This window comes from Neofelis nebulosa, chromosome 11 (assembly GCF_028018385.1).
Source record: "Neofelis nebulosa isolate mNeoNeb1 chromosome 11, mNeoNeb1.pri, whole genome shotgun sequence".
Taxonomy (NCBI): Eukaryota; Metazoa; Chordata; class Mammalia; order Carnivora; family Felidae; genus Neofelis; species Neofelis nebulosa.
In genome coordinates, this window is record NC_080792.1 from 40,022,481 (window position 1) to 40,045,886 (window position 23,406).

At 35.6% G+C, this 23,406-nt stretch overlaps 1 protein-coding gene across 5 annotated transcripts in view; it reads left to right on the top strand.

Moving 5' to 3' along the window:
* Positions 1-23,406, top strand: part of CCDC178 (coiled-coil domain containing 178) — a 440,607-nt gene that overhangs the window by 293,618 nt on the left and 123,583 nt on the right. For all 5 annotated transcript variants that reach the window (XM_058692404.1, XM_058692401.1, XM_058692402.1 and 2 more), the window contains one exon: positions 9,661-9,810. In XM_058692404.1, coding sequence (XP_058548387.1) covers positions 9,661-9,810 — 150 coding nt within the window. The remainder of the gene's footprint in view (positions 1-9,660; positions 9,811-23,406) is intronic.

Here is a 23,406-nt window from a genome sequence, read left to right on the forward strand (position 1 = left end):
GGTCATGATCTCACAGTTCATAGGTTCGAGCCCCACATTGGGCTCTGTAATGACAGCTCAGAGCCTGGAGCCTACTTCAGATTCTGTGTCTCCCTCTCTCCCTGCCCCTCCCCTGCCCTCTCTGTCTCTCTCTCAAAAATAAATAAACATTTAAAAAATTAATCTTATTTCTACTTGAGATACATCACTAAGGTTTGGACAGTGCCCTAATATGAATAACAACATCGGGTGATTAGAGATGCTCATGATCTTTTATTCATCAGTAAGGGGAATATCTAATTGAATATCTAACTGAGAGAAGTAAAAGAGAAAAAGCATTAGTAATAATTCTATCCATAAAGATATTTTACTAGAGTGCTAATGATTTATTGTACTTTTCATACTTGGCACCTTTGAAAATGGGCCTAATGTTTTCTGTCCCCACGTTCCCAAGGAAAAGACACTGAGACACTGAAGCATATGTATATATATTTTTAATTTCCAAAACTCTTTTCTCTGTGAGCATCCAGTTTATTTTTGAAATACTTATATATTTCTATAGAGCTGAAATATATTTCTATATTTCAAAATTAGAGCATTCACACATACCAATCTGGAATCTTAAAGGCCCTATAATTCACATTCAAGACTAGGAAGTGATGTAGTCCCAGAAAAGGTATTAGGCTGAAATCAGATTGTATTCTAGCCTTAATGCTGTTCTCTTCCTGTGTGACCTCAAATAAGAAATTGATTTTCCTAGCCCCCATTTCCTCATTGACAATGTAAGCATGTTTTAAAAGTTTTTGTTCTTTAAAGACTTGCAACGCATTGTTAATACTGTCTGTTTGCAGTATAAAAATGGCTGTAGTTGTGAAGAGGGGCTTTGATTTTCTACTTCATGTATCTCTCTATTATTTGTATGTAATTTAATCAGCATGCATTATTTGATAATAAATCTATTTTTAAAAGAAATATTCAAATCCTGGTATATCATGGATGTGACAATGACATTGGCATAAACATTTTCAAAATTAAACGTTTTCTACAAACATAAGGTGAGATCAGGTTACTTGATGATATCAATAGGAGGTTATAAAATATCAGATATTTTCATTTTTAATGAGTTTACTTCATTTATGCTATAACGTATGTATTTAAACTTCTTAGATCAGTCTTTCATTTGTAATAAAATGTCTAGATACTGCTCTTACAGTTTCTGCATTTATGTAGTGCATTATTACTTTATGATAAAGTTAGTTGATAATTCCTTAACTCTTTTTGCTGATGACCTTTTAAAAGCTGCATAATTAGAATAAGTTGTGGTTATTGTATTGGAATCTCTATCCCATGGGCCAACAAGGCAGCACATTAATTCTCTGCATCACCCACTCCATGTGCAATGCCATCAGCGCAAAGATATTATTCTTTGTAATTACATAAAGAAAGGGTCTATTTAGTGTTAACTGACCTTTCTGTGACTGATCAGCCTTTTCCACCAGTGAAGTAGAAATGTATATCATTAAAATGTGAGTAAATAGGAAACCTTTCTAAGTCTTAAACTATTCAAATCAGTAGGTGCATATGAAGAGGAAATTGTTCAGTCCTTCACATGATATGGTGACAAGAGTAGCAGACTTTATATATTTTTAAATAGTGACAAATTGAAATATAAATTATGAAATTAATTTATGAAAATGCATAGAAATATTTAAGAAGGAAGTTTTATGCAAATGTTTCTGTTTAACAATCTTAATATTAGGGGACACATTAAACTCAAGTATATATTCAAGGTTAAAATTTCAAGTTTATTTAATAAGTTATAAATAGACTTACAGGAATTATTATTACTGTGGATTATCAATTACAGAGGACGTATATGTAGTGTAATTATTTAAATCATGTATTTTAACTTGGAAAAATTCATTGGGGTATATAGATTATGTGACACCAACTTTTACTCTTTTTCTTTTCTTTAATTTTTATTTAAATTCTAGTTAGTTAACATACAGTGCAATATTGGTTTCAGGAGTAAAATTCAGTGATTCATCACTTGTATATAACACCCAGTGCTCATCATAACATGTGTACTCCTTAATACCTATCATCTATCTAGTCTTTTTCTTATTACATATTTTTTTTTTTTACTCAGTTATATTAGATACTTGAGGGGCATACGATTACATGGAAGACAGCTGGTCAGATTAGAAATTCACTAACAAATGTAAGTGGCATTTGTATAGCATTTCTTAAAGCCACTGAGTAGTTATAGGAGAAACGCTACAGTCAACATGGAGGTAAATGTTCCTTTTTTTAACATACACTCACATTAATCATGGGCTTTTAATATTTAATGAGCATTTGTGTTTCTAGGACAGAGTTTTCTCTGCTGAAAATACATACAGGGCCCTGTATATGAAATATTTTCAGAATCTGTTAAAAAAATGACTCTTCCTTGGAACTTTGCTCATGACTTTCACTGGAACTGATCTCTCATAGAACTACTATCATTATTTGGATATGTCTTTTATCCTTCTTCATGTATAATGTATTCTGATGTAGTTAGCTTTGTGAATGCCTCAATTCCCTTATCTGATTGCAAGTTTCTTCAGCCCTGAAATTGTGTATTTTTTTCAGGCTAGTATCAATAATTCTGCATCAAATGTGTATAATGAATAGCATCTAAAAATAATAAGGAACAAACAGGGTTAATACAGAGTATTAATAGACACTCAATGGATACTTCTGAATTCTAAGAGGCAATGTTGTAGTATCCATTGTTAAACTTAGAGTAAATCAACAGTAGCTACATTTGTGACCCCATCAAGAAGCTAAGATAAGGAATCTTGTATATAGTCATATATGTGGGTAGTAAGGTGGGGTGGCTAAAAAAGTATTCCCCTGGACTCTGTCAGGGGCAGGTGCTATTTGACCTCTCATAGTGTCCCGCATAGTGCATATACCAGTTGCTTGGTAAGCATTTCTGAATAAATTAGTGAATAGAGAGTATTTTGTCAAACAGGATAATGCGTACAGTTTGAGGCATGTAACAACCTTGATGCAGAGGACTGATTTGTTCATTTAAAAATCAAGAATGTTCAAGACTAATTATCAGAGAACTCCTGTTGGACAAGAGACTGGTTTCCATGGCAGCACAGACAAGGAAGTGGGTCCTAGGAGAGTTAAAACAGTTATTTGCTCCTTTGAGGCTTCAGGGTATCGACACATATCATTCTTACAGACTTGCTTCTTGGAAACACTGGGGAGAACTCTCATTTTCTGTAGTAATTGGTGTATAGATTTTAAGGGAACAGCAATACAATAATGCTTCTATGCACATAGTAGGTGATGTAACTAATAGAGTATATGCTTTCTCCACGTCTGTTATATTGTAACAGAATCGGCATGTATTTTCAGCATTTATGTTCACCACGTTAATTCCCATGAATCAAAGGGAATGCTTTTGAAGTGACAGTGTTCACAAAGAGACTTCAAACCTCTAGATCTCCTTTATTCTAAAGTCCATCCCCTGCACATTCCATGAATCAGTATCAGTTCTATTGCCTAATTTAATAATATCAAAGTGTCACTGCATGAAAAACTATCAATCCAGTGCCCTAAACTGGCAGATATGTGCCAAAGGCATGTGTGGGGATTTAATAGTACGCTATCAATAGTTTTGTGCAAGAGCATATGTGCAAGGTCATATGCTACTGAAACGTTGGTGCTTGGAACGGAGCATTATTTATGATGCTCTGCATCGGTGGGATTCTAAATATACGGGTATATTTCATTGTTTGCATAGTAATATGTTAAAGCCTAGAGATAACAGAACATTTAACACAATCTATGAAAGCCTTACTCACAAGTCATAGGTAACAACAATCTAATAGACCTAAAGGGACTATAAAACCATTCCTCTGGACTGACTCACCCAACTTTGCTCAAACATATATTGACCTCATGTAGCAGGAAAAGTTTTGATCCCTGCCAAATAAAAGACTGCTCTAAGACTCAGATCACTGATTATTTTTCCTGTGAAGTCTTTTCTGGCCTACTCCCCCATCTAGTGGAATGAATTCCACCTGGTAGAATCAATGCCAGGTACTCCAAGAAACACTTCCGATAGATGTGTTTACCCTTTTGCCTCCTCTGACTCTACCCTCTAATCCCTGGTGAAAAGGGGTCACATTCTATTCTCATTAATCCTTGGGGTAGCTGTGAAGCTGGATCCAGAGAATAAACTTACTAAGGGTTTGCTAAACAAATGATTGAATGAACAAATAAGTAAATGAATGAAAAGCTAAGCATGAGGACACTCTGCAGTAAATTGATCAATAAATACCACAATACAACTTGTGTTTTCTGGTGGTTCTGGCAGGAAGTCGATCCTTTCCAGCCATGAGACCACAGCGAGTGTGATACAATCTGTGTGCCAACATGGATACTCCTGGCACTAACAGTCAGCAAAGCCCCAGCAGGCTGCGAAAAAGTAAGGAGTAAGCTATTAATAGCCAAGAATCAGGAGATGACAGACAGATCATCGGAAAAGATCATTGGAGGTAGCCACACATAATCATATCAGGATGGGACATTTAGAATTAGACCTGGGTCAAAAGATGACAACTCTCTTACAATACATGATTGAAAGAAGGATTTAGCCCCTCTGCCTGACAAACTGGATCCAAATGCCCATATTAAGAGTAACTGAGGGTATAAACTACACATTACTATAAATGTAGATATAGACACTAGGACTTTTTTAATAACATTAAAGTGTTTGTAAATAGCTATGTAGGTCTTTTACACATACATGTACAGTGCAAGTACCTTAAACCATAACCATCTTTCTAGAATATTTGGATCAAGTTTCTTATAATATAACTTGCATTATAATACAACTTGTATAATCTCTTTTGTGATTAATCCATCTTAATTTTTTTTAAAAAACTCAAATGTATTTAGACTTTCTCTAGGATAAGTGTATATGGCAGGACCTCCATAGGACTCAATGCAGCATTACTCTGCTACATCAACCATAATCCAGAATTGTGCCGGCCTCAGCTGTAAAAGTCTGTGCACTTGGGCTTTTGGTCTTGTCAGTGGATGCATCAGGTCTAATCAAATCCTGGAATATGGAATCATGTGGGTAAATGAACAACAAAAACAAAAGCAAAAAAACAAAAGACAAGAGGCTGATGATATGTAACCCACACACCCATATTACAATAAGAGGTACCTTCCAAGGGGACCAAGTTCTAATTTCCCTCAGCAGTCCATTTTATCTATGTCAACAAGCTATGTGTTAGTTAGATTATAAAAAGACAGTTACCCGGTGGAAGTAGGCTTAGAACAAGGTGATTCTGTTAATTGTTTTGATTCTTTAACATCATTAGCTTTTATAAAGACAGCACTGAATAGTGTTGAGTGCTGGCTCATGTTTACAAAGGAAATATATTGGATGGTGAAGAGTATGGAATCTGGAGCCAGTCTGCCTGGATACAAAACCCAAGTCCTCCACTTACTATGTGTGAAATCTTGCACAAGATACCTGATGTTTCAGTTGCCATGGTTGCATAACAGATACCCCCAAACATGATGGCTCACAATTCTGTGTGTCAGAAATTTGGACAGGACATAGCAGAGCCTGCTTGTCTCATGATTCACTTTCTGAACTAGCAGCTGGATGACTTAGAAACTAGGAATTGGAATCATCTTCAAATGACTCATTTACTAATGATGGATACTGTTTTCTGACACCTGAGCTAGTGTTGTTTGCTGGAACACCTACGCATATTTCTCCATGTGGTCTCAATTCCTTACAATATGGTGTCTGGTTCCAGGGATGAATGTCCCCCAGAAGAGGTCCAGAGGTCCAGGCAGAAGCTGTGTGTGTGTGTGTGTGTGTGTGTCTATGTCTGTGTGTGTGTGTGCGTGTTTGAAATAAACTGGCCTCTTTAAAACTAGCTTTTTTAATGAACTAGCCTGGAAAGTCACATAGCATCCTTTCCACCATACTTTATCGGCTGGTGAAAACACAAGTCTAGCCAGGTTCAAGGGAAAGATAAATAGACTATGCTTCTTGATAGGAAGTAACAGGGTTCTGGAACAACTTGTGAGAATGAACTATTTCTGTGGCCTTTTTTGGGAAAATACAATTTGCATTACCTGACTTTTCTTGCCTTTGTTTTCCTGTCTGTAAAATGAGGATAATAATGTAACAACTGAGACGATTGCTATTGTCTCAGTTCTTTCCATTGTGTGTGGAATTTATAAATTAACATTCAAGTTCAGCCCTATTTCTAAGTTATTGTCTTTGTATCACAGGGTGAAACATTAAAATAGATGATCTATAGTTTTCTGCAAAGAGAACTCAGTTCTCTAATTATAATTCCCTATTCCTTAGTTGCCTACTATGAGAGGGAAAGAGAAGGGGAAGAGAGAAAAATAAACTAAAAATGGAGAAAATGGAGCAAATGTCGAATATGAAATCCATGTCTTAACGAATAAGAAATTTCAAGTGAAAAAGAATATGGAGAACTACTATTTGCATACCTTGGGGTCTCAATCTCCTTCAATATTCAGCATTTTTGGTGACAGAAACTATGGTTTCTCAATACTTTGGGAATCATGGTCTAATTAGGTAATCCCAGAAAAACGCTGTGTACAGTCTCAAAGGGTTCACATACCTTGTGAACATCAATGATGGACCCAGAGAAAAAACTCTTGCTGAGGCTGGACAATGTAGTGTGTCCTTAGAATGATGTTCATTACAAAAAATGTTGTGTGAGTGCTCTTTATAGACTTCTTTCAAATCTTCACCTCTCAAGCGGCGTACCAAGTAATACAAGTTCTGTGTTCTAATTGTATATTTGTGTGATTTGTAGTATAAATCCTTCACACAAGACCACAAATTCTTATGGTTCACCATTATATCCCAGAAGTTATCATATAGTAGTAATTAAATTCGAAGTTTTGAATAGGTAATTAATGAAAATGAATGAATGAATGAATGAATGAAGTAACACTATAAACTCAGAGCACAATTATTTTAACATGCACCAGTTGTAATCACGTTTTTCTTTAATGGCTTTAGGAACAAATTGTTTTTCAAGTTCACATTTAGCCAAGACCTTAAGTAGAAAGATTCTATAGGTAAGATTCAGCTGGATTTGAATTTAAAAGTATGAGTCATCTTACTTCTCTTATTAGTTTCTGCTTTCTTCTCACTTTTTATTATATTGCTGACCCCCAACTTTTTGCCCTTATTAAATATCTTCTACCGCTAACCAATTATAAGCTTTTCAATGCCAGTAGTGGTTCATTATTTCCCTTGGACATATGTCCACTGGTATCATTTCCTCTTTGTTTCATTCACATGTAGTGATAATATTGGTTAAAATTAAGCAAGTCAAAGTTGTAAGGTGGACCCACAGTTGTAAGGTGGAACAAAAAAAAGAAACATTTTCAAAAAGTGTCAGTAGAATATCATTATTTAAAAATTTTAAAAACCTGAAACTTCATTGCACATGTGAAGGTCACAGATCGTCAGGAATAGGTAGTACATTGGCAAATACTTCTGTAAATTCATTACTGAGAAATGATCATGTAAAATATCATGACTGATGTAACAATTTTTTGAAGATTCATCGATGTAACTGTACAATTTGATTTATTGGTATCTAATTAAGGCATACAAAGCAGTATGTAAACTGCATATTACACAGTTAGCAAAGCATGAAGTACCAAATATACCCTCAATAAAGTGCCATTTAATACGTTCAGTGCAAATCCCACAACTTTTGTAGCACTCCTCTCTAATGCAAGGTTTATTTATAGGAGCTATCTAGGGCTTGAAAGAAATGTAATTGAGAAGTAGAATACTTCAGATATCAGGGTTGTGTTTATGCTAAACCGAATAAACAAAAACACTCAACGTGATTCGTCGTCCCACTTTCAGTAGAATATTGATCAATCATCCATCATCATCACTTGAGGCTTACATTTTAATAAGTTGTTACCATATCAGAAAGAACTGTAACCATTTTTTCCCCCAAAGCATCCCCATCAAAGTAAAAGATTCCTGGATACTTGGTCCTCCTACCAAAAGATAATTCTATGTGATTTCAGATAAGTTTATTAGATAAATGTTTCTAAAGTTTGAAATTGCTGTGCCAGAATTAGGACAAGGACATTTAAAATGGTTCTCAGTTCATCATTTTGGCTTTTTGAAGAACAGCTGTGGCATACTATTCATCATTAGAGATCAATATGGATACAAGGCTTTCATGAGAAATATGTTTGTTGACCTTAATAAATCTTTAGCTGTGCAAATACAGAAATATTTGTACAGGCAATTTTCTGCTGAATTACATTTCATCTATGCACATTCTCATACCGCAGTATATTTTTTAACAACTTATACTAAAGGTTTGATGTGATGGCAGTTTTCCCAAAGAAACATTTTTAATGGCTTCACAATGGTTGTTTTTGTATCTAGTTATTTTTTTTTTTAATTTTTTTTCAACGTTTTTTATTTATTTTTTTTGGGACAGAGAGAGACAGAGCATGAACGGGGGAGGGGCAGAGAGAGAGGGAGACACAGAATCGGAAACAGGCTCCAGGCTCCGAGCCATCAGCCCAGAGCCTGACGCGGGGCTCGAACTCACGGACCGCGAGATCGTGACCTGGCTGAAGTCAGACGCTCAACCGACTGCGCCACCCAGGCGCCCCTGTATCTAGTTATTTAATCATCATTATCATCATCATGATTAATCTACATTTACGTGTTTTGAAACTTTTTGCTACTGTAAAAATTGTTGTAATGAATAAGGCTTTTGCTTAAATAAATTTACATAAAATGAATTACTAGACTAACAAGTTTGAAAATATTTAAGGCTGTTGATAAATTCCACATTTCTTGAAGCACCAGAAAAAATTATATGTGCTAGAAATGTAAAAAAGAATCAACAACTGAACTTGAATTCATACATCTCATTTAAAATGATAGGTAGCTCCTAGTTTGCCAATTGGTAATATTACCAAAGTTATATTCTAAGGGGTTTGTATTAGATTTAACATATATTTCTTTAGTCATGAGGGGATACTATAAGGTCCTCAGGTGCTCACAGATTTAACCTTTAATATAGCTAAAGTATACTAGGAGCAAATAATGGCTCTCTCATGGTGCTTCTAAATATTGAGTTCCTTGTCTTTGTCTTCACTCTTTAATTCTCTATTTTCAGTGAGTGCCACCACTCTGAACCTCTTGAAAATGGGATTCTAAGCTTCCAAGGGTGTTCTACCTATTTGAGCACTGGGGAAAGGGAAAGGGGGTAGGAAACTGGAAGAAAACCTCTAGGAAGCCAGGAAGAGCATCTCAGGACTGATCCTCCCCAAGGCATTATGGAGGGAAGTGTGGGAAAGAGGGAGAACAAAAATCAGACAGACTCTGGTAAATCAGTGTTCAAAAAAAAAAAAGAAAGAAAGAAAGAAACCAGGTACGTCAAGAAAGAAAATTATTAAGTCCAAGGAGGATGTTGGTATCAGAGGAAGCACCTTTTTAACTTTAATATTTTTCTACAATATATAATGTAATCTTTGTAGATGATTCAAATGATGTTGAAAAAATTCAAGGAAATTGAAAGGACTTTAATTAAATATATATATTTATTTATCTTCTAGAAAATACAAGATGATTCACTCGAAGAAAATTTGCGTTTAGCTCAAGAATATCAGGAATTACAGACTACTTTCTTAACAGAAAAGGACAATTATTTCAATCTGTATGATAGACAGTTATCACTTGATGCTTCAATTCAAGCTAAGAAACAGGTAGGTTTTCATATTTTTTTCCTAATAATGATTTATTTGACATGCATGCTGCAGAAAGTAACAAGCGGTCAGTCATGGGCTTTTATATGACCGACGGTGGTCCTTTGTATGCCACCAAATGGCATATTCCCTCCTTGTAAATTTTTGGTGAATATTTTTATCAACCTTTGAAATGAAATTTTGAATGGATATTTGAGAAATGAAAAAACTTAGTTTCTAATCCACCATTTTATACTAATTTGTTCTATTATGATCTGGAATACCAAGTTTTTGTAGTTAAAGATTTAAATATATTATCATAGATTTCAAATTTCAATTCTATCTATAGGTAAGTTTCCATGATATGCCTCAAAATCCTCTTCATGATGTACGGGCTCCAAATGTTTGTTTCTATTTTCTTAATAAATAGGGGTATTAATTATAAACTTAGAGAGTATATGACCCTCTGTGTTTAATGGAAATCACTAGAAATTCTCACATATTTTGTAAAAGATTCTGTAATAATAAAAATAGAAAAGTAAAGTACACAATACACCGCAAATGGAAGAGGAAAGAAAAGGCTCCACTTTGAGTGTTAAGATACAGCCACTTCCTCTGTATTCTTCTCCAGATACTCATTGACAAAAACAATTATTTCCCTTTGAATTTCTGTATCTTCCCAGAATTTAAATTTCAAAATTTGGAGTTATGCTTGTTTTTTTAACAATTCACCTAGTCATAAGAACCGGTAGGCTGCTAATGAATCCTTTCTCGTACAGTCATCTCCCATATTACTCTACTGTAAATTAGTAGTTTAAAATTCCAGTGCTGTATTTATCCCTCCGTATGGTGGAATATTGGAAAGACAGAGGCCAGGATTTGAGTGCATCTCTACCAGTTACTAGCTCAGTGATCTTGGCAAGTTATGTATCCTTTCTGGCCTCGGTTTTCTCATCTGTGAAATAAGATTTACCTCAGAGGAAAACTGATAAGTAATAAGAAGGAGACATCCATAGTTATTTTTGAAAATAAAGAGATACTATGCAGCTATAAGTAACTATTGCATTCATCTGGTATGCTGCTTATGTTTGCCATCTATCTGCTCTCCTGAGAGTTAAAGCTTCTGAATATATTGAGAGAGAGAGTGTGTGTGTGTGTATGTGTATTTTTCTCTTAAAAATTAGTAGCACGATGAAGGCAGATTAAGAAATAAATGTGTTTGTGAACAAATCGATAGTACAACTATATGCCAAAAGCTTGGTGTCCTCAAACCATGTGCCGGATTGAAAGAAAGGACTTTAATGGAACATTTGTCCAATCACTTCATGCATTTGACGTTGTTATTGAGGCTAAACATGTTCTATTTGTTCCTGATAATTGAGGAGGAGAAAATAATCAATGGATATATTGTATTTCCTTTTCCTTTTCTAACCAGAAGGGAAAAAAAAATAAATTTTATGTATACTTGTTATCAGTTTATTTAGAATCCTTTGGTGGAAAATGACTAATAGATACTGCATAAATAGTGAAGAAACCAGGCCTTTAAGAGAGTCCCTAACACACTACTTCCATAGTAAGAATAAAATCATCTTGATGTTGGAATTAGAGCAAACTGTGATTCAAGATCCAAGGAGTGAGACCCTGGTGTGAACAGACAGTGAGGTATGCTAGGAGATTGAGTTTATATTTGTGATGATCCCTCAAACGAATCACTTTTAGCACACCTGTTTCAGGGAAACTTTCAAAGATTTATTTGTACTTCCAATCATTTTTCATTTCCATCCTTCAGCGATGGAGGTCATTAAGTGCAGGCTGCCCTTGTCAGTGTCATGTAGGATCAATTTGCTGCAATGGACAGAGAGGCCTTATTGATGCTGTTAAATCTGTCAGTGAGAAATCGTATGTCATTAGCGTCTAATGCACTGCTTACGGAATGGAATTTGGCCATCAAAACTGAAAAAAAAAAAACCTTAATATTTTAGTTCCCTTCTTTGATATTGCAGCATTTCCTGCATATATATATTATAGGTATTGGTCCTTTGACCAGTTTAGTTTTGGGTATGCAAAAAAAACCATTCAGCCTCTCATTCCCTTGATGAATTTTCTTGTCATATAAAATGGATCTCACTTTAAGGAATTTTGTGTATTATTTTCCTGTTTTTAGAATAACTTTATGGCTTCTAGACATATATTCCTTTTGGCATGGTAAATTGTATTTTGATGCTTGTGCTTCTTAAGGAGTATTATTCTCTCTACACAAATTATACATTTTCATACTTTGTATTTTTAGGCTAAAAGTAGCGAAGCTTAATGGAGAAGCAAAACAAATTAAATATAAAAAATAATGATGTCCCCTTCCTTAACACAATTTTATTTCCAACCTTCAAGTGTTAGAATGTTCTAGTATTACTCTTGGTGATAAAATTAGGTCTGCTTCCTTTGTGCATGCTTCTTGATACTTTCCTGTACTTTAAAATTTTGCAGTGAATATTTCCCCCTTTAAAAATCAGAAACAGGGGCGCCTGGGTGGCGCAGTCGGTTAAGCGTCCGACTTCAGCCAGGTCACGATCTCGCGGTCCGTGAGTTCGAGCCCCGCGTCAGGCTCTGGGCTGATGGCTCGGAGCCTGGAGCCTGTTTCCGATTCTGTGTCTCCCTCTCTCTCTGCCCCTCCCCCATTCATGCTCTGTCTCTCTCTGTCCCAAAAATAAATAAAAAATGTTGAAAAAAATAAAAATAAAAATCAGAAACAAACAAAAATGTGCAAAATTCTAATCTTCCCTGTTCATGGGTAACGATAGAATAGAATCCAATCTAAAGATCTCAAAATTTAAAATAACACTAAAGGGGAATAAAAGAAAAATATCTGAAAAACAGGTTGCACTTCTGTGTAAAAATAGACATGTTCATCATTTTCATTAAAAGATTTCAAAAATATTTTCAAACTATTTCAAAATATTTAAACCCATGAATAGATTGGTAAAATCACGTTTGTTTTCATTGCCATCTCCAATTCTTTAAGTCTGCCAAGAAAGGTAAGCTAAAAGCAAGTAAGCCAATGTTGATGTGTTCTGTTGGCTGAGAACACGATCCCTTTCAAAACTGGTTAAAAAATATTTTTAATTCTTTTGTGAACCACTTGTGAAGCCTCACCTTTGCCTGCTCCAGTTCTCAGGACTTTCAGACTAAGGGAATACAAATCATTAGAGAATCAGTCGGCACATAACTGGCACTTAGAGGGACTTGGTATCCGTACCATCCAGTTTGCACACATTGTCTCTGTAATGTCCATCAGTAATCCTCTAAAGTTTTTGTCATTATTGGTGTTATAGTCATCTCCAGTTTAAGATAAGGGCTGAGATTGAGTGTGTCACAGCGTCACCTGAGTGAAAGGAACTAACTGAGATAGGAATCAAACAGGATTTTCAGAAATCCAACCCATTTCATAACTGTGGCATACCTCTGTAATGTGTCATTATTAAACAATCCTACATATGTGTCATCAGGCTCTATAAAGCATGTAAAAGCCACATCGGTCATGCATTATGCCACTAGTATCCATCTGAAACAGATTATTTGATTCAGTAATTGTTTTTGTAATTTTATCTCATTGAAGCTGTGTTTTCAATGATGATTTTCTCATGGGGAAAAAACTACTTATTTATTATAAATTATTTAATTTTCACAGGGATTATCGATAATTTTTGCAATTCTAAAATTGTAAAAATTTTGAACTGGATATGCCTTTACAAATGTTACCCAATTGTTTAAAAGATAATTTCACACACACACACATACACACTAAAAAATAAAAAATAAAACACAGGGGCGCCACACAATAAAAAAATAAAAAATAGTGGCTCCTGAGTGGCTCAGTGGGTTAAGTGTCCGACTTCAGCTCAAGTCATGATCTCGTGGTTCGTGAGTTCCGGCACTACATTGGGCTCTGCGCACGGATGGTGCCTGAAGCCCGCTTGGAATTCTCTTTCTCCTTCTCTCTTTGCCCCTCCCCAACTCACATGGAGCTCGCTCACGCTCTCTCTCTCCTTCTCTCTCTTTCAAAAATAAATAAACATTAAAAAAAAATAGAAAGTAAAATAAAAGATTACTTCACAAGTGAGGAACCGTAGGGCCACAGTGGCTCAGTGATTTACCACATATACAGTTAATTAGAAGAAAAGCTGGCCTAGGACACAGCTGTCTTAACTTACATTCAAATATTCTCTCCAACCAGCTGTAAAATGAGCATGTGCTGTGATGTTTTTTGAAGGTTTGAGTGGACCAGTAGTTGAAAAGTAGTAAGAGTAACTACAATAGATATGCTCAGATTGGAATCACCTTTAATAACCTGGCCTTATTAAGGAGTCATGTAGGAACATAAACCAGAGGACTACTTTGGAGCTCTAGGGGACACTTCTACATCTCACAGAATTCAAACACTATTCATTCATTCATTCATTCATTCAATTATTCAAAATAAATTATTAATCATCCATTGTACTTATATCCTTTCTTTTGATACAATAAAAGACACAGGAATATGCCACCTCATCTCAGCTACCATGCGAATGCTGTGATCTCCAGAGACCAAGGGACTTTTTTGCTAGAAGACAGCATACAATCCGAGCCCAACAACATCCTGTCTTTACCCCACCAGTGGAAGAATCACGGACTTTTCCTGTCTAATCTCCTTCTCCTAGGTCTCAATGGACAAAGTTTCCATTTTAAACTCTCAAAAATATTATATCATCCCTAGATTTCATTAGCACATTTTCTCTTCCCTCTTTCAGTTTTCAAACATAGGTTTCCTCTAATACTCACCTTACATCGATTTGATGAGGAATCAATGTCAATTCCAGCAATAAACAAAGTTATTTTCTTAAGGAAGGATGAAAGCTATTTTAGTTCTCCTTTTCATAAGTATTTTGTATTGCTTGTTATTTTGTGAACACTAAAATATATAAAATTGGGTTTCGAGTAGTGATTTTTGAGTGCTTGTTTCAGTGTAGATGGAAATCCATTCCTTTGCCAAGAAAATCATAATTTCTTAAATAGTTTCATCACAGGCACACACGGAGGAGTTGCCGTACCTTATACACTGATAAGCTTGTATTAAGTTTCTACTGGCCCCTTTCTCTGAAGAGCTCTCAAGAGATCTCTGAATAGCTTTTGTGATCCTGAGACAGGAGTAGACAGTTGGTCATCTATTGCTTTATCCCATTGAGTCTCCCTTCTGTTGTCCAAACTCTGTAAGAAAAACAACAAAAATTAAATGTTTATTTCTGGCCAGTACTTTAGAAAAGTCATCTTAGCTTAAATCAAACCAGCTTTTCAGTCTAGCACCAGTTTTGAGTGAATTGTAGACTTATGTATCCTTCAAGCAATTTTGAGATGGTGATCTAGTGGAGTTGCACAGCAACAAGCAGTTTTTAATGTTCGCAAAAGCTTAAAAGTGATTTCTAGAATGTGACGGGATCCCTGATATATCAAAGACACTCAAGGTAGAATTTTCATATATAGAGATGATTGTTGAACAACACTGGTTTGAACTTCACGGGACTAATTATCCATAGACCTTTTTCAGTATATATATATTGGGAAACATTTTTTGAGATTTGTGACAATTTGAAAAAACTCAGATGAACCATGTAGCCTAAAAATATCAAAAAAAATTAAAGAAAAGCTAGGTATGTCATGTATGCATGAACCACATGTAGATACTAGCCTAGTTTATCATTTGCTACCATAAAATATACACTAATCTATTTTAAAATGTTAAATTGTATCAAAACTTACACACACAAACTTATAAACCGTACACGGCACCATCTGCAGCCAAGAGAAATGTAAACAAGAAACAAGATGCAGTATTAAGTCATAACTTCATGAAATTAACTGCAGTACATATCGTATCACCGTAATGATTCCATAGCCACCTCCTATTGCTACTGTGGTATGCTCAGATGTTGTATCTACTCGAAAGGCCCTGTGTATGCTCATCATCTCCGTGTGAGCATTTCCTCTCTGCAGCAAATTGCTATTGTAGTAAAAGTGATTTCAGGGTGCCTGGGTGGCTCAGTTAGTTAAGTATCTGACTCTTGATTTCAGCTCAGGTCATGATCTGAGGGTCCATGAGTTCAAGCCCAGTGTCAGGCTCTGCACTGACAGTATGGAGCCTGCATGAGATACTCATTTTCTCTCTCTCTCTCTTTCTCTCTCTCTCTCTCTCTCTCTCTCTCCCCCCCCCCTTCTCCCCTGCTCTCATGTTCTCTCTCTCTCTCTCTTAAAATAAATAAATAAACTTAAAAAAGTGATCTCAGGATATATGGATATCTGGCAGTGCCTGGAGACATTTTTGATGATCACAGCTGGGGATGTTGGGAGGAGTATTTGTGGTATATAATGAGTAGAGGCCAAGGATACTGTTAATATCTTTCACACACACACCAAAACCTTTTTCAGCTTAAAATATCAATAGAGCTAAGGTTAAGAAACCCTAATATATACATAAAGAACTTCAGATACAGAGCTAGAGATAGATTTATTATATGCTTATCATAAAAATATTTTACATATATATGTATATGGCACACTGCATACTATATCTCCTTTTAAAATACTTAAACCACATTTGCATATTAAAGATTCTGAACAATCTCATTTTAATAAACCTGTTGATTCTAATAACCCTGAATTTCCTGTGGTGCCTGGAATCCTTTCTTAGGAAACCTATTTACAACTAACAATATTTAATAGATTAAGCCTTGCAAAATATTATTCTGTAGAGAATTGGAGATTTCATGTCATAAAATCATACATTCAGGAAATTTTGCTTATATATAACTTGTAAGAGGGAGTAAATAAAGTATTCTTTATGCTATGTGTAAGGCCCTAGAAAAACTTGAAATATTTTCTAATAAATAGGTTGTGTTCTTTGGAATCCATACAGACTTAGAACTTGACTTTTTTAAATGTCATAGTGTAGCTATAAAATGATATAGTAGTTTTTAATCACCCAAAGACCATTTAAAAAATTACAATAACATAAGTAAAATGTTCATTATATGCACCTCCTATAAATAGATATATTTTCTACTTACACTTGTCTAATGTAGGACTTAGAACTGCAACTGATTTGCAATTCTGTGGGAGTATCAGTATAATGATTTTTTTACTTTTGAACTATACATATGCATCACAATGACATAAACATTTGAAAAAAACTGCTCTTGTAATCATCTCTCCCCAAGTCTACAGAGCTGTATCTTACAATCATTTATTAACATGAATATTAATATAAGAAATGCATATTCATATACTAAATGTTTTCTGTAGGTCATTTGTTCTTTTCTCAGAGTTTTACTCTTATTGAAGGTAAGAAGGAATATCTATGGGCAACTTCTTTAATCCCTCTGAGCCTCTAAAAAAAAATGGAAATACTAATGTCTGCCTAGCAGGATTATTGTAAAAAGCATTTCATAATAGTTAATATTTGTGAAGCACTTACTATGCGTGAGGCACTTTGCAAGCTTTTATGTGTAATTTTAGTTAATTTATTCAGCAACCGTATTGAATATAAATATACATTTTAAGTGGAAAGCACCTACAGTAGTTTTTCACAAACTGTATTTATGTTTGTGAAAGATACGACTTTCTGTAGAAGAGTTCTGATATTGTCATTATTCCTTAGATAAGCATATATCCCTTATCTCTTATACAAAATCTTGGTGTAGCTATACTATTATAGAAGAGCTTCTAGCCTCTGATAGATAAAAAAGAGTTTACACAACCTGAGAGTATAGTGTGAATTAAGGAGAGAGAGGACAGAAAGGTAGGGTATAGTGACGTTATGATAATCAGTTAAAAACGCATGCAGGTGCTGAAAGGCATAGAGCAATGGACAGGCACCACCTTGGTTAGGTAAAACTGACAGAGGGTTGTAGAGTAGAAAGTCCTGTATGAGAAGGTTAGCAACAACTTGGGTTAGTCAGAGTTACATCCAAATCTTGTACTAAAAAACACCGTCAGAACATATACATTTATGAAAAGAGCTCATTCACAATAGCTGTAACAACCAGAAGTTTCCTAGAAACAACCCAAACAGGAAATATGTTATTAGAACCATTGTGAAGAAGTCTGTGAAAGTTCACAGATGGAGGAGAAAATAATAAAAGCAACATACACCATGACAGTCCTCAATATTTTAATTTGATGCGATCTGGCATCTTCACATTGCAATTGTAAAACAATTCCACACAATCTATAATCACTTCAAATGTGACATAACTAAGCAGGATTTTATTTATATCCACATTTCCAGAGGACATATTTTGTTTCTAGTGAAATGTGTTCTACTTATCCATATTCTACGTATACCTATATTTTACGTATTCTACGTATTCTACCTATACCTATACCTATACCTATACCTATACCTATGCCTATGCCTATGCCTATACCTATACCTATACCTGATTTTCCAACTAAGAAAGACGTTATTCAGCTTTTTCAGGTTCCTTAATAAATTCACTAGGCACTGGTTGATAGGTTATATTTCTTTTGTTTTTTTGAAATGAACCTGTGGAGGGGCGCCTGGATGGCTCAGTCAGTTAAGGCGTCCGACTTCGGCTCAGGTCACGATCTCAGGACTCATGAGTTCAAGCCCCGCGTCAAACTCTCTGCTGACAGCTCAGAGCCTGGAGCCTGCTTCGGATTCAGTGTCTCCTCCCTCTCTCTCTTCCCTATTTCTCCCTTCCCCCTCCCTCCCCCCCCTCAAAAATAAATAAACATTAAAAAAAAGGAGAAAAATGGACCTGAGGAAATTAACATTACCACAAAATATATTTAATTTACCTGTACAATCTGACCTTTTAGGTGTTTGTTAATTAATGAGTATGGAAAAATATTGTGGACAGATAGGCATTAAAAACATTTTCCCTTTGTCAGATAGCTTTCCTATCAAAGTAATCCTAAATATGACAGATTCCTTTTGTAAATCTTGTTCCATCACAGTAAATCACCAATTTAAAAAAAAAAATGTACACACAGCCAACACATTATCTAAAAAGAGGAAAGATAATAATGCAGTGAAAAATGTAGTTTTAAAATTCTGTAAAGTTATGTCAGATATAAAATCATTTTCAAATTATTTCCTTTGGTGCTGGTAATCAGAAATGTGTGGTCTTTCAAGAAAAAAAACCCTCATTTTAAAGAAGATATGCAATGTACTCATAGGTTATTGAAAAAAAGTATATAAAACAAAGCTACTATCTGCATTGATGTACATAGAAAAAGAGCAAAATGTTATCTGTAAAAGCAGAAAAGAATTTGGCCTGCTTGACTTTTTGTATCAAGCATGCTACAGCAATCTTTTGATTCTAATATGAAACTATAGTAAGGATCATTGCACTAATGCATGAGGATTTGTGATAATGTTGCAGAAATTTTACTGTCAAAACTGAACTGCAGTGTAATGACTTTTGTTATCATGGTTTCTAATAACTATTCAGCATGAATTGACCCTACATATGTTTTGCTGCAATAATATGTCAGTAACTCAAAAAGCTAAAAAGGAAATAAAAACAGTCAATACAGTACTATGTATGACTTCATGATAACCTTTCTCCATTCTTACTATTAATATTGTTAGAACAATTGTAACATAGACACTGTGCAAACTACAGCATCATATGGAAGTGAAAGCTTAGACATGTGACAGTTCTGGCCAAATACACCTAAAAAATACTTTACAAGAAAACTATGTTCCCCTCTGTTCACACTGAGAACTAGGTACTGACTGGTCCCTTACTACTTCAGAGTCTGTTACCCTCAGCTGTAAGGAGCCTCTGATATGTTTCTCTTCTTTCCATAACAGTGTGTTAGTTTGTTCTACCTTTTATGAGATGTCCCTCCCTTCCTATCTGTCTCTATTTCCCTCCTTTTCTTTTTCTTTCTTTCTTTCTTTCTTTCTTTCTTTCTTTCTTTCTTTCTTTCTTTCTTTCTTTCTTTCTTTCTTTCTTTCTATCTTTGCATCTCTCCTTCTCCATTGGAGGATACTTTCACTTAAGCATCTCTCCATTGCAGTAAATAAGAGAAAATAAATTCTCCATTACATACCTTGTATGTGGCTGCCACCAGGCTATGCATTTATAAGTGTAAAATATTGAACCCTGCACCTGCTTATAACATCGTCAGTTATAGATAGTGTTCTCATTATTATGCTATTCTTCTTATTTAATTTGTAAAAACTCTTTAAGACAAGTGAAAATACTCCCATTTTTTTTCTTACGAAACTAAGGGCTAGTATAACAAAGTACCACAGACTGGGTGACTTAAACCAGTGACCTCATTTTAAGTTAATTATCTCTGTAAAGAGCTTATCTCTAATTACAGTCACTTTCTGAGGTCCTGGGGGTAGGGTTTCAACATAAGAATTTGGGGGGAGAGGGACAGTAAAACCCATAACAGGTGCTTTGTAATTTAAGGCCACACTACTTGTCAGTGGGAAACAGTGCTGGGATTGAAACCCAGGGCTGCTGGACTCAGCCACATGGACTTTCTACTATTCCATAATTTCTCTTATATTCTTTTTCTCTACCTGATCAACCCATTATTCAACCTGTGCTTCATTATATCTCTTTAAATGCAAAGGTCTTTGAATTATAAGGACTTTGTAACATCTGTGACACTGGGTGTACGATCAAGCAGTGCCTAGTAATGAAATAGTTTTTGATGGAGAGATTTTATGTTTTATACAGGAAATAGCAGATCATTAAGGTTTCTAATCAGTGGTCAGAGATCCAAGCAGAGAAGTTCTTTTTCTATTTAAACAGACTTTAAAATTCCTCTCCAATTGCCTCAAACTGCAGAACATGTATTTGCCAATGCAGATGCACCTAATCATATAGAGATTGCAATCGAAATTAGGATGAAGACACAGACCTATCATGTTAAAAAACAGGAAGAGAGAGCAGCAGCTGCAAGCAGCAGGCAGCACGTAGCAAAGAATAAAGAAGGAAGCAAAGCTTTCTGTGGAAATTTGATGATAGGGCACCAAGCTTGAGATTCTGGGGAACTTGGCCACAGGAGTGGTTAGACGCACACACACACACACACACACACACACACACACACACACAAAACGCATGCACACATGCACACATGCACCATGGTGCCAGGAAATGATATTATAATAATCAGTGCTGAAAGAGGTGGCTGACAAACACACTTCACAAATAGAATTTCTCCCAAACACAACAGAGTTTTAGAACAGAATTAAGAAAGATACTGAGTGCTGATACATGGAAACTCCCATTCCTAAGAGGGCACTGGAATGTGACGGTAAGCAAAAGAAGGAATTATGGTAATACCACCTCTCCAGATATCTTCCTGTATTGGAAATGTGTGGACCAAGGTAAGGACTACCAGTTATCCCCTTTCAGCCTGAAGACTGAACTTCTTAGAAGCAATATCCCCTAAGTTGGATGGGATCTTTCTTACCTGGCGATGCAAGGACTAGAGGTCTTTCTCTTGGTTATCTGTGGACAGTCTACCTGAAGTTGGAACTGTGCACTGACAGCAGTGTGGCATGCGTGTGTGGGGGCCAGCTGGTTGTGGGTCTTAGCTCTAGAGATGCCTCACCAAGTTTTAAATTTCAAGGATAAAGAAAAAATTCTGGGAAGGATCCATTTAGAAGAAACATAGTGCCTACAGAGGGAAATTATCACACTAACGCCAGCCTTAACATTCTCAATGTTTTATGACAGAAGACTGAAGACTATCTACATAAATTACAGAACAGATTAAGACGCCCAAGAATGCTGAATCCAGGCAAATTATTGTTTATGTGCTAGAAACAGAAAGGTATTTTCAAATGAGCAAACAAACAAATACAGCAGGTTTTAAAAAATCCAGATGGCCAATAAACAAAGGAAAAAATGTTTCTATCTCTCTAAAAATTGTATACATACAAATTAAAATGAGGTACAAGTTTGCAACCCCATTTTTAGAAAATCAGTAAGATTGATTATACACTGATGGTAGGGGAAGTGGGAAAAGAGGCATTCATAAAAGATGAGAACTTTCATTTGTCCATAACCAAATTCGCCAGCCTACCTGTATTTACTCCATAGTTGGTGTCCTTCTTATTAAAAGTAATTAGATAAACATTTATTTACTCAGCTCCTAATATAAATAAGGCCCTTTCCTTGTGCCCTGAATCTGTTCCCTTTTACCTTCTCATAGCCATCATCCATACGATTTTCCTGTCCTTCTATATCCTCAGGCTTTCCCTCTCCAGTGGACTATTCCCATCATTATACAAACATGCTGGAATACTTACCACCTCAGAAACCCTCTTTTAATTCCACATACCATTGAGTGCTTCATTTTTGTTAAAGATTTTGGAATGAGTCTTGGTCATGATACCGTGGTCTCCTAATTTTTCTCCCACCTCACTAGACACTCTATATCTCCTGTATTAGCAACTCTTTCTGTACACCTTCCAAATGTTAGGGTAGTCCGGTGCTCAGTAGTAGCATTCATTTACTTTTTTTATCTTCATTCTCTCATTACACGGATGCTTAAATATGGATGAATTGCGCAAGCCCTATTTTGAGGAAAAGAAGACAAAGAGTACATACTGTATGTTTTTGTGTTGTTGTTTATATAAACAGGATGAATTAATCTGTGCTGATAGAAATCAGGAGAGTGTTTATTCTTAGTGGGAAGTACTGACTGGAAGAAAACATAAAGCGGGGTTGGGGAACCATAGTAATGTTTTCTTTCCTGATCTGGGGATGTGTTCAGTTTGTAAGTAATTCATTGAACTACCTACTTATCATGTGTATACTTTAATATATGTTTATCATAATTAAATTAAAACTTGAAATCATCTTTAGGGCCCCTGGTTGGCTCAGTTGGTTGAGTGGCCAACTCTTGATTTCGTTTCAGGTCATGATCTCACAATTGTGAGATCCAGCCTACCGACCCCCCTCCCCCCTCCCCTGGTTGGGCACTGTGCTGAGCATGGAACCTGCCCAAGATTCTCTTTTTCCCTCTCCCTCTGCCCTTCCCCTGCTCGTCCATGCACATGCACACGCACATACATGCTCTCTCTCTCAAAAAACAAACTTGAAATCATCCAGTGACCATGTTCAGAATAGAATCCATATTTCTTGTCGTAGCCTTCCAGAGTGCATAATCCATTCTTTTCCTAGTCATGTTACTCACAAGTTAACCCCATTTTGCTCTAGCCTCATGCTATTTTTTGATCCTTGACTACTCATTCTCAGTATAGCATCCTTGAAATTTCCAGTCCTTCCAGATATAAATTTCCTCCCAAATTTCCTATATTTGGCTCTTTCTTCCCCTTTAATATCATATTGAAAGTTCCCCCCTAAAAGCATATTGAAAGTCCCAGAGCCCCTAATCTGAAGGTTTCCCCCAGCCACCCACTCTCATATCACCCTATTTTCTTTTCTTCATAGCAGTTAACACTCTGATACTTTATTCTATGTCCATTTACTTATGACCTATTTCATGAATATAAGCTTAATAAGGGCAAGGAACTTACTATATTATTCACAACCACAACTCTAGCACCTAGAAGAGTGCCTGGAA